The sequence below is a fragment of the Oncorhynchus kisutch genome, unplaced genomic scaffold (genome assembly GCF_002021735.2).
Source record: "Oncorhynchus kisutch isolate 150728-3 unplaced genomic scaffold, Okis_V2 Okis09a-Okis19a_hom, whole genome shotgun sequence".
In the NCBI taxonomy this organism is placed as follows: domain Eukaryota; kingdom Metazoa; phylum Chordata; class Actinopteri; order Salmoniformes; family Salmonidae; genus Oncorhynchus; species Oncorhynchus kisutch.
This window is the reverse complement of record NW_022261985.1, coordinates 14,842,620-14,861,446: the sequence shown is the minus strand read 5'-3', so window position 1 is coordinate 14,861,446 and position 18,827 is coordinate 14,842,620. Positions and strand designations below refer to the sequence as shown.

General features: G+C 43.5%; 1 protein-coding gene across 1 annotated transcript in view; it reads right to left on the bottom strand.

The window, feature by feature from the left end:
* The window catches only part of LOC109887189 (LARGE xylosyl- and glucuronyltransferase 1-like), a 210,686-nt gene that overhangs the window by 48,850 nt on the left and 143,009 nt on the right, over window positions 1-18,827 (bottom strand). Inside the window, 2 exon segments of the mRNA XM_031815405.1 lie at window positions 2,900-3,077; window positions 4,190-4,307. Of these exon segments, the coding sequence (XP_031671265.1) occupies window positions 2,900-3,077; window positions 4,190-4,307 (296 nt within the window).

The window sequence follows — 18,827 nt, the reverse complement described above, 5'->3', positions numbered from 1 at the left end:
ACTTGCAACCTTCCGGTTACTAGTCCAACGCTCTAGGCTACCCCCCCCCCCCCACCCCCCCCAGAGACCCAGCAGGGGGCTGTAGGGGCAGTTAGAGACCCAGCAGGGGGCTGAAGGAGCAGCACTAGATACCTGAATCTATAGAGCTAGTTTTACCTCTTTGCCTGAACATTCACAATGACAAGCTACTATCTGCATACTGTCTCCTGGGTAAAAGAAAGCGTGGGAGGCGGAGACTTCAATATTAGACTTTCAGAATCCTAAACCACCAATCACTGTTAATCCAAACCAATGTGCCTGCTGCTTAAGAATCCCTGCTTGGGAAAGAATGATTGGCTGGCTAGATGGAACAGAGAGTGGTTTGAATTCTAATTGGACTGTAAGTAGTTCTGAATTCTAAACATTAAAATAGAATACATTATGGTAATTACAATTATTTTTTGATGTCACAATTCAGTGTCGGCACTGTAGGTGATTTGTGCTATAATGGTTTGAAACACCTAATGGAATTGTAAGTAGTTCTGAATTCATTAAAATAGCAAAGTAGTAGGAATTTAAGTTTCAGCACTGTAGGTGGTTCTACTTCAAAAATGGGATAAAACCACAGGTTTAAAATAGGGAGTACTAAGCATCTAACACGTTGCTGTACACCTGTGAATGTGATAGAATCCATGTGCCGGCTGACTGAATGGGTGAGAGGTAGAAAGGACAGGCTGACTGAATGGGTGAGAGGTAGAAAGGACAGGCTAACTGAATGGGTGAGAGGTAGAAAGGACAGGGTACCTGAATGGGTGAGAGGTAGAAAGGACAGGGTACCTGAATGGGTGAGAGGTAGAAAGGACAGGCTGACTGAATGGGTGAGAGGTAGAAAGGACAGGGTACCTGAATGGGTGAGAGGTAGAAAGGACAGGCTAACTGAATGGGTGAGAGGTAGAAAGGACAGGGTACCTGAATGGGTGAGAGGTAGAAAGGACAGGGTACCTGAATGGGTGAGAGGTAGAAAGAACAGGCTGACTGAATGGGTGAGAGGTAGAAAGGACAGCTAACTGAATGGGTGAGAGGTAGAAAGGACAGGCTAACTGAATGGGTGAGAGGTAGAAAGGACAGCTAACTGACTGGGTGAGAGGTAGAAAGGACAGGCTCACTGAATGGGTGAGAGGTAGAAAGGACAGGCTGACTGAATGGGTGAGAGGTAGAAAGGACAGGCTAACTGAATGGGTGAGAGGTAGAAAGGACAGGCTAACTGAATGGGTGAGAGGTAGAAAGGACAGGCTGACTGAATGGGTGAGAGGTAGAAAGGACAGGGTACCTGAATGGGTGAGAGGTAGAAAGGACAGGCTAACTGAATGGGTGAGAGGTAGAAAGGACAGGCTAACTGAATGGGTGAGAGGTAGAAAGGACAGGCTAACTGAATGGGTGGGAGGTAGAAAGGACAGGCTAACTGAAAGGGTGAGAGGTAGAAAGGACAGGCTAACTGAATGGGTGAGATGTAGAAAGGACAGGCTAACTGAATGGGTGAGAGGTAGAAAGGACAGGCTAACTGAATGGACATGGTGGGGGGTGGGGTATGAACAGGGTGGGGTATGAACAGGGTGGGGGGTGGGGTATGAACAGGGTGGGGTATGAACAGGATGGGGTTGGCTAGTGGTGAAGCATAATGTGAACTGGTAATGAAGATTGATCCAAAGGTAATACACAGTGGGCCAGAAAGGGACCCATAAATCTCTGGAGTCCACCTCCTCCCTCCCCCCAACCTCCCTCTTCCTCCTCATAGAACAACAATAAGCAAATCATCAATTTAATTTAAATTCACGTCCTGAATAGACTACTCAATTAGGAACCAAACGTAGCCTAGTGGTTGGGTCAGTAACCAGCAGGTAGCCTAGTGGTTAGAGTGTTGGGCCAATAACCAGCAGGTAGCCTAGTGGTTAGAGTGTTGGGCCAATAACCAGCAGGTAGCCTAGTGGTTGGAGCGTTGGGCCAGTTACCGGAAGGTTGCTGGATCGAATCCCCGAGCTGACAAGGTAAAGAAATCTGTTGTTCTGTCCCTGAGCAAGGCAGTTAACCCACTGTTCCCCGGGCCCTGAGCAAGGCAGTTCACCCACTGTTCCCCGGGCCCTGAGCAAGGCAGTTCACCCACTGTTCCCCTGAACAAGGCAGTTCACCCACTGTTCCCCTGAACAAGGCAGTTCACCCACTGTTCCCCTGAACAAGGCAGTTCACCCACTGTTCCCCTGAACAAGGCAGTTCACCCACTGTTCCCCTGAACAAGGCAGTTCACCCACTGTTCCCTTGAACAAGGCAGTTAACCCACTGTTCCCCTGAACAAGGCAGTTAACCCACTGTTCCCCTGAACAAGGCAGTTAACCCACTGTTCCCCTGAACAAGGCAGTTCACCCACTGTTCCCCTGAACAAGGCAGTTAACCCACTGTTCCCCTGAACAAGGCAGTTAACCCACTGTTCCCCAGGCGCGGAAGACGTGGCAGCCCCCCCCACCTCTCTGATTCAGAGGGTTAAATGAACGGGGTGGGGGGGTGGGGTATGAACAGGACGTTGACTAAGGCAGCCCCCCCCCACCTCTCTGATCCAGAGGGTTAAATGAACAGGGTGGGGGGTGGGGTATGAACAGGATGTTGACTAAGGCAGCCCCCCCCCCCACACAGAGGGTTAAATGAGGAAGACACATTTCAGTTGAATACACAGTTATACAACTGACTAGGTATCCCCCTTTCCCTAACAGAAGCAAACTTACTTGAAACAGGGAGGGACTAACTGACCTTGTCCAATAAGAAACACTCATTTTAGTTTTGCTAGTGGCTCCTAATGAATACAACGCCCTTAGCAGAAGTAACAGGAAGCACAATTACACCACAACAGGAAAGGATGTAGTCGCCTCACCTTTGAACTTGTGGAAGACGGCCCAGAGCTCAGCGATGTCCGTAGCGAAGGTGATATCTGTGTCCAGGACGATGACTTTCTGCAGGTCTGGGGGTAAGGTCTTGGTGAGCACCAGCTTCATCAGACCGTAGATACCGGAATAATGCTTGTTGGGGATCCACGACACCTCAGCCTGACAGAAGAGAAGGAGGTAGAGTGTTAACAGACACGAACCAGACAGTCTTGTTGAGGAACCATGACACGAACCAGACAGTCTTGTTGAGGAACCATGACACCTCAGTCCAGATTAACAGACCGAAACAGGATGAACAGAGGATGTGTGTGTTTGAGGAGGTCAGATGGAGAAAGACGAGGTACAGAATCTCTCTCATGTTGACGACAGAAGGAGTAGTTGGGGGGGGGGGGGGGGGGGGTCGGCTGTAGATGTGTGTGTTTTGGGGGGGACCCGGCTGTAGATGTGTGTATTTTGGGGGGGGGGGGGGGGGTCCCGGCTGTAGATGTGTGTGTTTTGGGGGGGGTCCCGGCTGTAGATGTGTGTGTTTCGGGGGGGGTCCCGGCTGTAGATGTGTGTGTTTTGGGGGGTCCCGGCTGTAGATGTGTGTGTTTTGGGGGGGGTCCCGGCTGTAGATGTGTGTGTTTTGGGGGGGGGGGGGGTCCCGGCTCTAGATGTGTGTGTTTGGGGGGGGGGGGGGGTCCCGGCTGTAGATGTGTGTGTTTTTGGGTGGGGGGCCCGGCTGTAGATGTGTGTGTTTTGGGGGGGGGTCCCGGCTGTAGATGTGTGTGTTTTTGGGTGGGGGTCCCGGCTGTAGAGGTGTGTTTGGGGGGGGGTCCCGGCTGTGTGTGTTTGGGGGGGGGGGGTCCCGGCTGTAGATGTGTGTGTTTTGGGGGGGGGGGGGGGGGGGGTCCCGGCTGTAGATGTGTGTGTTTTGGGGGGGGGGGGTCCCGGCTGTAGATGTGTGTGTTTTGGGGGGGGGTCCCGGCTCTAGATGTGTGTGTTTTGGGGGGGGGGGGTCCCGGCTCTAGATGTGTGTGTTTTGGGGGGGGGGGTCCCGGCTGTAGATGTGTGTGTTTTGGGGGGGGGGGTCCCGGCTGTAGATGTGTGTGTTTTGGGGGGGGGTCCCGGCTGTAGATGTGTGTGTTTTGGGGGGGGGGGGGGTCCCGGCTGTAGATGTGTGTGTTTTGGGGGGGGGGGGGGGTCCCGGCTGTAGATGTGTGTGTTTTGGGGGGGACCCGGCTGTAGATGTATGTGTTTTAGGGGGGTCCCGGCTGTGGATGTGTCTCACCTTGAGTTTCGTCTGCATCGTAGAAGTCCACCCTGACAGCAGGGACCATCCAGGTACGGAACAGAGAGGCTAGGATCTGCTGGGCTGTAGAGTCCGTTATGATGTGGAAGTGGAGAGGGTTTCGCCTGCAAGAGACACACACACACACACACACACACACACACACAAAAGGACGGAGGGATAAGGTGAGACTCAGAGCATAAGCACAATACTTTAAAGTGGATTTAGAAAACATGGAACCTCTGGATATAAACACACAGAACAACATGGAACCTCTGGATATAAACACACAGAACAACATGGAACCTCTGGATATAAACACACAGAACAACATGGAACCTCTGGATATAAACACACAGAACAACATGGAACCTCTGGATATAAACCACACAGAACAACATGGAACCTCTGGATATAAACACACAGAACAACATGGAACCTCTGGGATATAATCACACAGAACAACATGGAACCTCTGGATATAAACACACAGAACAACATGGAAACCTCTGGATATAAACACACAGAACAACATGGAACCTCTGGATATAATCACAGAACAACATGGAACCTCTGGATAAACACACAGAACAACATGGAACCTCGATAACACAAACTGGAACCTCGATATAACACACAGAACAACATGGAACCTCGGATATAAACACACAGAACAACATGGAACCTCTGGATATAAACACACAGAACAACATTGGAACCTCGAATATTAAACACACAGAACAACAGGAACCATCTGGATATAACCACACAGAAACATGGAACCTTTTTCTGGCATAATTCCACACAGAACAACATGGAACCTCTGGATATAAACACACAGAACAACAGTGCGAACCTCGGATATAACACACAGAACAACATGGAACCTCTGGTATATAACACACATGAACAACATGGACCTCTGATATAAACCACACAGAACAACATGGCAACCTCTGGTATATAAACACACGAACAACCATGGAACCTCCTGGATATAAACCAAGAACAACCATGGAACCTCTATGATTAATAACACACAGCAACAACATGGAACCTCTGGATATTAAACACAGAACAACATGGAACTCGTATATAACATGGAACCTCTGGATATAAACACACAGAACGACATGGAACCTCTGGATATAAACACACAGAACGACATGGAACCTCTGGGTATAAACACACAGAACGACATGGAACCTCTGGATATAAACACACAGAACAACATGGAACCTCTGGATATAAACACACAGAACAACATGGAACCTCTGGATATAAAACACACGAAACACATGGAACCTCTGGGTATAAACACACAGAACAACATGGAACCTCTGGGTATAAACACACAGAACAAATGGAACCTCTTGGATATAAACACACAGAAAAACATGGAACCTCTGGGTATAACACACAGAAACAACATGGAACCTCTGGGTATAAACACCACAGAACAACATGGAACCTCTGGGATGTGAAAACACAGAACAACATGGAACCTCTGGGTATAAACACATCAGAACAACATGGAACCTCTGGATATAAACACACAGAACAACATGGAACCTCTGGATGTAAAACACACAGAACAACATGGAACCTCTGGATGTAAACACACAGAACAACATGGAACCTCTGGATGTAAACACACAGAACAACATGGAACCTCTGGGTATAAACACACAGAACAACATGGAACCTCTGGATAAAACACACAGAACAACATGGAACCTCTGGATATAAACACACAGAACAACATGGAACCTCTGGGGTAAAACACACAGAACAACATGGAACCTCTGGGATATAAACACACAGAACAACATGGAACCTCTGGATATAAACACACAGAACAACATGGAACCTCTGGATGTAAAACACACAGAACAACATGGAACCTCTGGGTATAAACACACAGAACAACATGGAACCTCTGGTATAAACACACAGAACAACATGGAACCTCTGGGTATAAACACACAGAACAACATGGAACCTCTGGGTATAAACACACAGAACAACATGGAACCTCTGGGTATAAACACACAGAACAACATGGAACCTGGGTATAAACACACAGAACAACATGGAACCTCTGGATATAAACACAGAGAACAACATGGAACCTCTGGATATAAACACACAGAACAACATGGAACCTCTGGGATAAACACACAGAACAACATGGAACCTCTGGGTATAAACACACAGAACAACATGGAACCTCTGGGTATAAACACACAGAACAACATGGAACCTCTGGATATAAACACACAGAACAACATGGAACCTCTGGATATAACACACAGAACAACATGGAACCTCTGGATATAAACACACAGAACAACATGGAACCTCTGGATATAAACACACAGAACAACATGGAACCTCTGGATATAAACACACAGAACAACATGGAACCTCTGGATATAAACACACAGAACAACATGGAACCTCTGGATAAAAACACACAGAACAACATGGAACCTCTGGATATACACACAGAACAACATGGAACCTCTGGATATAAACACACAGAACAACATGGAACCTCTGGATATAAACACACAGAACAACATGGAACCTCTGGATATAAACACACAGAACAACATGGAACCTCTGGATATAAACACACAGAACAACATGGAACCTCTGGATATAACACACAGAACAACATGGAACTCTGGATATAAACACACAGAACAACATGGAACCTCTGGATATAAACACACAGAACAACATGGAACCTCTGGATATAAACACACAGAACAACATGGAACCTCTGGGTATAAACACACAGAACAACATGGAACCTCTGGGTATAAACACACAGAACAACATGGAACCTCTGGGTATAAACACACAGAACAACATGGAACCTCTGGGATAAACACACAGAACAACATGGAACCTCTGGGTATAAACACACAGAACAACATGGAACCTCTGGGTATAAACAACAGAACAACATGGAACCTCTGGATATAAACACACAGAACAACATGGAACCTCTGGGTAAAACACACAGAACAACATGGAACCTCTGGGTATAAACACACAGAACAACATGGAACCTCTGGATATAAACACACAGAACAACATGGAACCTCTGGATGAACACACAGAACAACATGGAACCTCTGGATGTAAACACACAGAACAACATGGAACCTCTGGATGTAAACACACAGAACAACATGGAACCTCTGGATGTAAACACACAGAACAACATGGAACCTCTGGATGTAAACACACAGAACAACATGGAACCTCTGGATGTAAACACACAGAACAACATGGAACCTCTGGGTATAAACACACAGAACAACATGGAACCTCTGGTGTATAAACACACAGAACAACATGGAACCTCTGGATATAAACACACAGAACAACATGGAACCTCTGGGTATAAACACACAGAACAACATGGAACCTCTGGATATAAACACACAGAACAACATGGAACCTCTGGATATAAACACACAGAACAACATGGAACCTCTGGGTATAAAACACACAGAACAACATGGAACCTCTGGGTATAAACACACAGAACAACATGGAACCTCTGGGTATAAAAACACACAGAACAACATGGAACCTCTGGATATAAACACACAGAACAACATGGAACCTCTGGATGTAAACACACAGAACAACATGGAACCTCTGGGTATAAACACACAGAACAACATGGAACCTCTGGATATAAACACACAGAACAACATGGAACCTCTGGATAAAACACACAGAACAACATGGAACCTCTGGATGTAAACACACAGAACAACATGGAACCTCTGGATATAAACACACAGAACAACATGGAACCTCTGGATATAAACACACAGAACAACATGGAACCTCTGGATGTAAACTAAACACACAGAACAACATGGAACCTCTGGGTATAAACACACAGAACAACATGGAACCTCTGGGTATAAACACACAGAACAACATGGAACCTCTGGATATAAACACACAGAACAACATGGAACCTCTGGATGTATAAACACACAGAACAACATGGAACCTCTGGGTATAAACACACAGAACAACATGGAACCTCTGGATATAAACACACAGAACAACATGGAACCTCTGGATATAAACACACAGAACAACATGGAACCTCTGGGATAAACACACAGAACAACATGGAACCTCTGGATAAACACACAGAACAACATGGAACCTCTGGGTATAAACACACAGAACAACATGGAACCTCTGGGTATAAACACACAGAACAACATGGAACCTCTGGATATAAACACACAGAACAACATGGAACCTCTGGGTATAAACACACAGAACAACATGGAACCTCTGGATATAAACACACAGAACAACATGGAACCTCTGGGTATAAACACACAGAACAACATGGAACCTCTGGATATAAACACACAGAACAACATGGAACCTCTGGATATAAACACACAGAACAACATGGAACCTCTGGGTATAAACACACAGAACAACATGGAACCTCTGGATATAAACACACAGAACAACATGGAACCTCTGGATATAAACACACAGAACAACATGGAACCTCTGGATATAACACACAGAACAACATGGAACCTCTGGATATAAACACACAGAACAACATGGAACCTCTGGATATAAACACACAGAACAACATGGAACCTCTGGATATAAACACACAGAACAACATGGAACCTCTGGATGTAAACACACAGAACAACATGGAACCTCTGGGATAAACACACAGAACAACATGGAACCTCTGGATAAACACACAGAACAACATGGAACCTCTGGATGTAAACACACAGAACAACATGGAACCTCTGGATGTAAACACACAGAACAACATGGAACCTCTGGGTATAAACACACAGAACAACATGGAACCTCTGGATATAAAACACACAGAACAACATGGAACCTCTGGATATAAACACACAGAACAACATGGAACCTCTGGATATAAACACACAGAACAACATGGAACCTCTGGGTATAAACACACAGAACAACATGGAACCTCTGGATATAACAACAGAACAACATGGAACCTCTGGATATAAACACACAGAACAACATGGAACCTCTGGGTAAAACACACAGAACAACATGGAACCTCTGGGATATAAACACACAGAACAACATGGAACCTCTGGGTATAACACACAGAACAACATGGAACCTCTGGTATAAACACACAGAAACAACATGGAACCTCTGGGTATAAACACACAGAACAACATGGAACCTCTGGATATAAACACACAGAACAACATGGAACCTCTGGATATAAACACACAGAACAACATGGAACCTCTGGTATAAACACACAGAACAACATGGAACCTCTGGGTATAAACACACAGAACAACATGGAACCTCTGGGTATAAACACACAGAACAACATGGAACCTCTGGATATAAACACACAGAACAACATGGAACCTCTGGATATAAACACACAGAACAACATGGAACCTCTGGATATAAACACACAGAACAACATGGAACCTCTGGATATAAACACACAGAACAACATGGAACCTCTGGATATAAACACACAGAACAACATGGAACCTCTGGATATAAACACACAGAACAACATGGAACCTCTGGATATAAACACACAGAACAACATGGAACCTCTGGATAAATCACAGAACAACATGGAACCTCTGGATAAACACACAGAACAACATGGAACCTCTGGATATAAACACACAGAACAACATGGAACCTCTGGATATAAACACACAGAACAACATGGAACCTCTGGATAAAAACACAGAACAACATGGAACCTCTGGATATAAACACACAGAACAACATGGAACCTCTGGATATAAACACACAGAACAACATGGAACCTCTGGATATAAACACACAGAACAACATGGAACCTCTGGATAAAACACACAGAACAACATGGAACCTCTGGGTATAAACACACAGAACAACATGGAACCTCTGGTATAAACACACAGAACAACATGGAACCTCTGGGTATAAACACACAGAACAACATGGAACCTCTGGGTATAAACACACAGAACAACATGGAACCTCTGGGTATAAACACACAGAACAACATGGAACCTCTGGGTATAAACACACAGAACAACATGGAACCTCTGGATATAAACACACAGAACAACATGGAACCTCTGGGTATAAACACACAGAACAACATGGAACCTCTGGGTATAAACACACAGAACAACATGGAACCTCTGGATATAAACACACAGAACAACATGGAACCTCTGGATGTAAACACACAGAACAACATGGAACCTCTGGATGTAAACACACAGAACAACATGGAACCTCTGGATGTAAACACACAGAACAACATGGAACCTCTGGATGTAAACACACAGAACAACATGGAACCTCTGGATGTAAACACAGAACAACATGGAACCTCTGGATATAAACACACAGAACAACATGGAACCTCTGGGTATAAACACACAGAACAACATGGAACCTCTGGATAAAACACACAGAACAACATGGAACCTCTGGATATAAACACACAGAACAACATGGAACCTCTGGGTATAAACACACAGAACAACATGGAACCTCTGGATATAAACACAGAGAACAACATGGAACCTCTGGATATAAACACACAGAACAACATGGAACCTCTGGGTATAAACACACAGAACAACATGGAACCTCTGGGTATAAACACACAGAACAACATGGAACCTCTGGGTATAAACACACAGAACAACATGGAACCTCTGGATATAAACACACAGAACAACATGGAACCTCTGGATGTGAACACACAGAACAACATGGAACCTCTGGGTATAAACACACAGAACAACATGGAACCTCTGGATATAAACACACAGAACAACATGGAACCTCTGGATGTAACACACAGAACAACATGGAACCTCTGGATGTAAACACACAGAACAACATGGAACCTCTGGATGTAAACACACAGAACAACATGGAACCTCTGGATGTAAACACACAGAACAACATGGAACCTCTGGATGTAAACACACAGAACAACATGGAAACCTTGGTATAAAACACACAGAACAACATGGAACCTCTGGGTATAAACACACAGAACAACATGGAACCTCTGGATATAAACACACAGAACAACATGGAACCTCTGGATGTAAAAACACAGAACAACATGGAACCTCTGGGTATAAACACACAGAACAACATGGAACCTCTGGATATAAACACACAGAACAACATGGAACCTCTGGATGTATAAACACACAGAACAACATGGAACCTCTGGGTATAAACACACAGAACAACATGGAACCTCTGGATAAACACACAGAACAACATGGAACCTCTGGGTATAACACACAGAACAACATGGAACCTCTGGGTATAAACACACAGAACAACATGGAACCTCTGGATATAAACATAACACAGAACAACATGGAACCTCTGGGTATAAACACACAGAACAACATGGAACCTCTGGATATAAACACACAGAACAACATGGAACCTCTGGGTATAAACACACAGAACAACATGGAACCTCTGGATATAAACACACAGAACAACATGGAACCTCTGGATATAAACACACAGAACAACATGGAACCTCTGGGTATAAACACACAGAACAACATGGAACCTCTGGATATAAACACACAGAACAACATGGAACCTCTGGATATAAACACACAGAACAACATGGAACCTCTGGATATAACACACAGAACAACATGGAACCTCTGGATATAAACACACAGAACAACATGGAACCTCTGGATATAAACACACAGAACAACATGGAACCTCTGGATGTAAACACACAGAACAACATGGAACCTCTGGATAAAACACACAGAACAACATGGAACCTCTGGGTATAAACACACAGAACAACATGGAACCTCTGGATAAACACACAGAACAACATGGAACCTCTGGATATAAACACACAGAACAACATGGAACCTCTGGATATAAACACACAGAACAACATGGAACCTCTGGGTATAAACACACAGAACAACATGGAACCTCTGGATATAAACACACAGAACAACATGGAACCTCTGGATGTAAACACACAGAACAACATGGAACCTCTGGGTATAAACACACAGAACAACATGGAACCTCTGGGTATAAACACACAGAACAACATGGAAACTCTGGATATAAACACACAGAACAACATGGAACCTCTGGGTATAAACACACAGAACAACATGGAACCTCTGGGTATAAACACACAGAACAACATGGAACCTCTGGATATAAACACACAGAACAACATGGAACCTCTGGGTATAAACACACAGAACAACATGGAACCTCTGGGTATAAACACACAGAACAACATGGAACCTCTGGATAAAAACACACAGAACAACATGGAACCTCTGGGTATAAACACACAGAACAACATGGAACCTCTGGATATAAACACACAGAACAACATGGAACCTCTGGATATAAACACACAGAACAACATGGAACCTCTGGATATAAACACACAGAACAACATGGAACCTCTGGATATAAACACACAGAACAACATGGAACCTCTGGATATAAACACACAGAACAACATGGAACCTCTGGATATAAACACACAGAACAACATGGAACCTCTGGATATAAACACAGAACAACATGGAACCTCTGGATATAAACACACAGAACAACATGGAACCTCTGGATATAAACACACAGAACAACATGGAACCTCTGGATATAAACACACAGAACAACATGGAACCTCTGGATATAAACACACAGAACAACATGGAACTCTGGATATAAACACACAGAACAACATGGAACCTCTGGGTATAAACACACAGAACAACATGGAACCTCTGGGTATAAACACACAGAACAACATGGAACCTCTGGGATATAAACACACAGAACAACATGGAACCTCTGGGTATAAACACACAGAACAACATGGAACCTCTGGGTATAAACACACAGAACAACATGGAACCTCTGGATATAAACACACAGAACAACATGGAACCTCTGGTATAAACACACAGAACAACATGGAACCTCTGGGTATAAACACACAGAACAACATGGAACCTCTGGATATAAAACACAGAACAACATGGAACCTCTGGGTATAAACACACAGAACAACATGGAACCTCTGGATATAAACACACAGAACAACATGGAACCTCTGGATGTAAACACACAGAACAACATGGAACCTCTGGATGTAAACACACAGAACAACATGGAACCTCTGGATGTAAACACACAGAACAACATGGAACCTCTGGATGAAACACACAGAACAACATGGAACCTCTGGATGTAAACACACAGAACAACATGGAACCTCTGATGTAAACACACAGAACAACATGGAACCTCTGGGTATAAACACACAGAACAACATGGAACCTCTGGATAAACACACAGAACAACATGGAACCTCTGGATATAAACACACAGAACAACATGGAACCTCTGGGTATAAACACACAGAACAACATGGAACCTCTGGATATAAACACACAGAACAACATGGAACCTCTGGATATAAACACACAGAACAACATGGAACCTCTGGGTATAAACACACAGAACAACATGGAACCTCTGGGTATAAACACACAGAACAACATGGAACCTCTGGGTATAAACACACAGAACAACATGGAACCTCTGGATATAAACACACAGAACAACATGGAACCTCTGGATAAACACACAGAACAACATGGAACCTCTGGGTATAAACACACAGAACAACATGGAACCTCTGGATATAAACACACAGAACAACATGGAACCTCTGGATAAAACACAGAACAACATGGAACCTCTGGATGTAAACACACAGAACAACATGGAACCTCTGGATGTAAACACACAGAACAACATGGAACCTCTGGATGTAAACACACAGAACAACATGGAACCTCTGGATGTGAACACACAGAACAACATGGAACCTCTGGATGTAAACACACAGAACAACATGGAACCTCTGGGTATAAACACACAGAACAACATGGAACCTCTGGATATAAAACACAGAACAACATGGAACCTCTGGGTATAATCACACAGAACAACATGGAACCTCTGGATATAAACACACAGAACAACATGGAACCTCTGGATGTAAAACACACAGAACAACATGGAACCTCTGGGTATAAACACACAGAACAACATGGAACCTCTGATATAAACACACAGAACAACATGGAACCTCTGGATGTAAACACACAGAAACAACATGGAACCTCTGGGTATAAACACACAGAACAACATGGACCTGCTGGATAAACACAGAGAACAACATGGAACCTCTGGGATAAACACACAGAACAAACATGGAACCTCTGGGTATAAACACACAGAACAACATGGAACCTCTGGGGTATAAACACACAGAACAACATGGAACCTCTGGGTATAAACACACAGAACAACATGGAACCTCTGGATAAACACACAGAACAACATGGAACCTCTGGATAAACACACAGAACAACATGGAACCTCTGGGTATAAACACACAGAACAACATGGAACCTCTGGATATAAAACACAGAACAACATGGAACCTCTGGGTATAAACACACAGAACAACATGGAACCTCTGGATATAAACACACAGAACAACATGGAACCTCTGGATATAAACACACAGAACAACATGGAACTCTGGATGTAAACACACAGAACAACATGGAACCTCTGGATGTAAACACACAGAACAACATGGAACCTCTGGATATAAACACACAGAACAACATGGAACCTCTGGATGTAAACACACAGAACAACATGGAACCTCTGGATATAAACACACAGAACAACATGGAACCTCTGGGTATAAACACACAGAACAACATGGAACCTCTGGATAAACACACAGAACAACATGGAACCTCTGGATATAAACACACAGAACAACATGGAACCTCTGGGATAAAACACACAGAACAACATGGAACCTCTGGATATAAAACACAGAACAACATGGAACCTCTGGATATAAACACACAGAACAACATGGAACCTCTGGATATAAACACACAGAACAACATGGAACCTCTGGATATAAACACACAGAACAACATGGAACCTCTGGATATAAACACACAGAACAACATGGAACCTCTGGATATAAACACACAGAACAACATGGAACCTCTGGATAAACACACAGAACAACATGGAACCTCTGGATATAAACACACAGAACAACATGGAACCTCTGGATATAAACACACAGAACAACATGGAACCTCTGGATATAAACACACAGAACAACATGGAACCTCTGGATATAACACACAGAACAACATGGAACCTCTGGATAAACACACAGAACAACATGGAACCTCGATATAAACACACAGAACAACATGGAACCTCGATATAAACACACAGAACAACATGGAACCTCTGGATATAAACACACAGAACAACATGGAACCTCTGGATATAAACACACAGAACAACATGGAACCTCTGGATATAAACACACAGAACAACATGGAACCTCTGGATATAAACACACAGAACAACATGGAACCTCTGGATATAAACACACAGAACAACATGGAACCTCTGGATATAAACACACAGAACAACATGGAACCTCTGGATAAAACACAGAACAACATGGAACCTCTGGATATAAACACACAGAACAACATGGAACCTCTGGATATAAACACACAGAACAACATGGAACCTCTGGATATAAACACACAGAACAACATGGAACCTCTGGATATAAACACACAGAACAACATGGAACCTCTGGATATAAACACACAGAACAACATGGAACCTCTGGATATAAAACACAGAACAACATGGAACCTCTGGATATAAACACACAGAACAACATGGAACCTCTGGATATAAACACACAGAACAACATGGAACCTCTGGGTATAAACACACAGAACAACATGGAACCTCTGGATATAAACACACAGAAAAACATGGAACCTCTGGATATAAACACACAGAACAACATGGAACCTCTGGATTAAAACACACAGAACAACATGGAACCTCTGGGTATAAACACACAGAACAACATGGAACCTCTGGGTATAAACACACAGAACAACATGGAACCTCTGGATATAACACACAGAACAACATGGAACCTCTGGGTATAAAACACCAGAACAACATGGAACCTCTGGGTATAAACACACAGAACAACATGGAACCTCTGGATGTAAAACACAGAACAACATGGAACCTCTGGGTATAAACACACAGAACAACATGGAACCTCTGGATATAAACACACAGAACAACATGGAACCTCTGGATAAACACACAGAACAACATGGAACCTCTGGATGTAAAAACACAGAACAACATGGAACCTCTGGATATAAACACACAGAACAACATGGAACCTCTGGAGTATAAACACACAGAACAACATGGAACCTCTGGTATAAACACACAGAACAACATGGAACCTCTGGATAAAACACACAGAACAACATGGAACCTCTGGATATAAACACACAGAACAACATGGAACCTCTGGGATATAAACACACAGAACAACATGGAACCTCTGGGTATAAACACACAGAACAACATGGAACCTCTGGATATAAACACACAGAACAACATGGAACCTCTGGATATAAACACACAGAACAACATGGAACCTCTGGATATAACACACAGAAACAACATGGAACCTCTGGTATAACACACAGAACAACATGGAACCTCTGGGTATAAACACACAGAACAACATGGAACCTCTGGGTAAAACACACAGAACAACATGGAACCTCTGGGTATAAACACACAGAACAACATGGAACCTCTGGGATAAACACACAGAACAACATGGAACCTCTGGATATAAACACACAGAACAACATGGAACCTCTGGATATAAACACACAGAACAACATGGAACCTCTGGGTATAAACACACAGAACAACATGGAACCTCTGGGTATAACACACAGAACAACATGGAACCTCTGGGTATAAACACACAGAACAACATGGAACCTCTGGATATAAACACACAGAACAACATGGAACCTCTGGATATAAACACACAGAACAACATGGAACCTCTGGATATAAACACACAGAACAACATGGAACCTCTGGATATAAACACACAGAACAACATGGAACCTCTGGATATAAACACACAGAACAACATGGAACCTGGGATATAAACACACAGAACAACATGGAACCTCTGGATATAAACACAGAAGAACAACATGGAACCTCTGGATATAACACACAGAACAACATGGAACCCTGGATAAACACACAGAACAACATGGAACCTCTGGATATAAACACACAGAACAACATGGAACCTCTGGATACTCTGGATATAAACACACAGAACAACATGGAACCTCTGGATATAAACACACAGAACAACATGGAACCTCTGGATATAAACACACAGAACAACATGGAACCTCTGGATATAAACACACAGAACAACATGGAACCTCTGGATATAAACACACAGAACAACATGGAACCTCTGGATATAAACACACAGAACAACATGGAACCTCTGGGTATAAACACACAGAAACAACATGGAACCTCTGGATATAAACACACAGAACAACATGGAACCTCTGGGTATAAACACACAGAACAACATGGAACCTCTGGGATAACACACAGAACAACATGGAACCTCTGGGATAAAAACACAGAACAACATGGAACCTCTGGGTATAAACACCAGAACAACATGGAACCTCTGGATATAAACACACAGAACAACATGGAACCTCTGGGATATAAACACACAGAACAACATGGAACCTCTGGTATAAACACACAGAACAACATGGAACCTCTGGATATAAACACACAGAACAACATGGAACCTCTGGATATAAACACACAGAACAACATGGAACCTCTGGATGTAAACACACAGAACAACATGGAACCTCTGGATATAAACACACAGAACAACATGGAACCTCTGGATGTAAACACACAGAACAACATGGAACCTCTGGATATAAACACACAGAACAACATGGAACCTCTGGATATAAACACACAGAACAACATGGAACCTCTGGGTATAAACACACAGAACAACATGGAACCTCTGGATAAAACACACAGAACAACATGGAACCTCTGGATATAAACACACAGAACAACATGGAACCTCTGGGTATAAACACACAGAACAACATGGAACCTCTGGATATAAACACACAGAACAACATGGAACCTCTGGGATAAACACACAGAACAACATGGAACCTCTGGTATAAACACACAGAAACAACATGGAACCTCTGGGTATAAACACACAGAACACATGGAACCTCTGGGTATAAACACACAGAACAACATGGAACCTCTGGATAAACACACAGAACAACATGGAACCTCTGGATATAAACACACAGAACAACATGGAACCTCTGGGTATAACACACACAGAACAACATGGAACCTCTGGATATAAACACACAGAACAACATGAACCTCTGGATATAAAACACACAGAACAACATGGAACCTCTGGATATAAACACACAGAACAACATGGAACCTCTGGATATAAACACACAGAACAACATGGAACCTCTGGATATAAA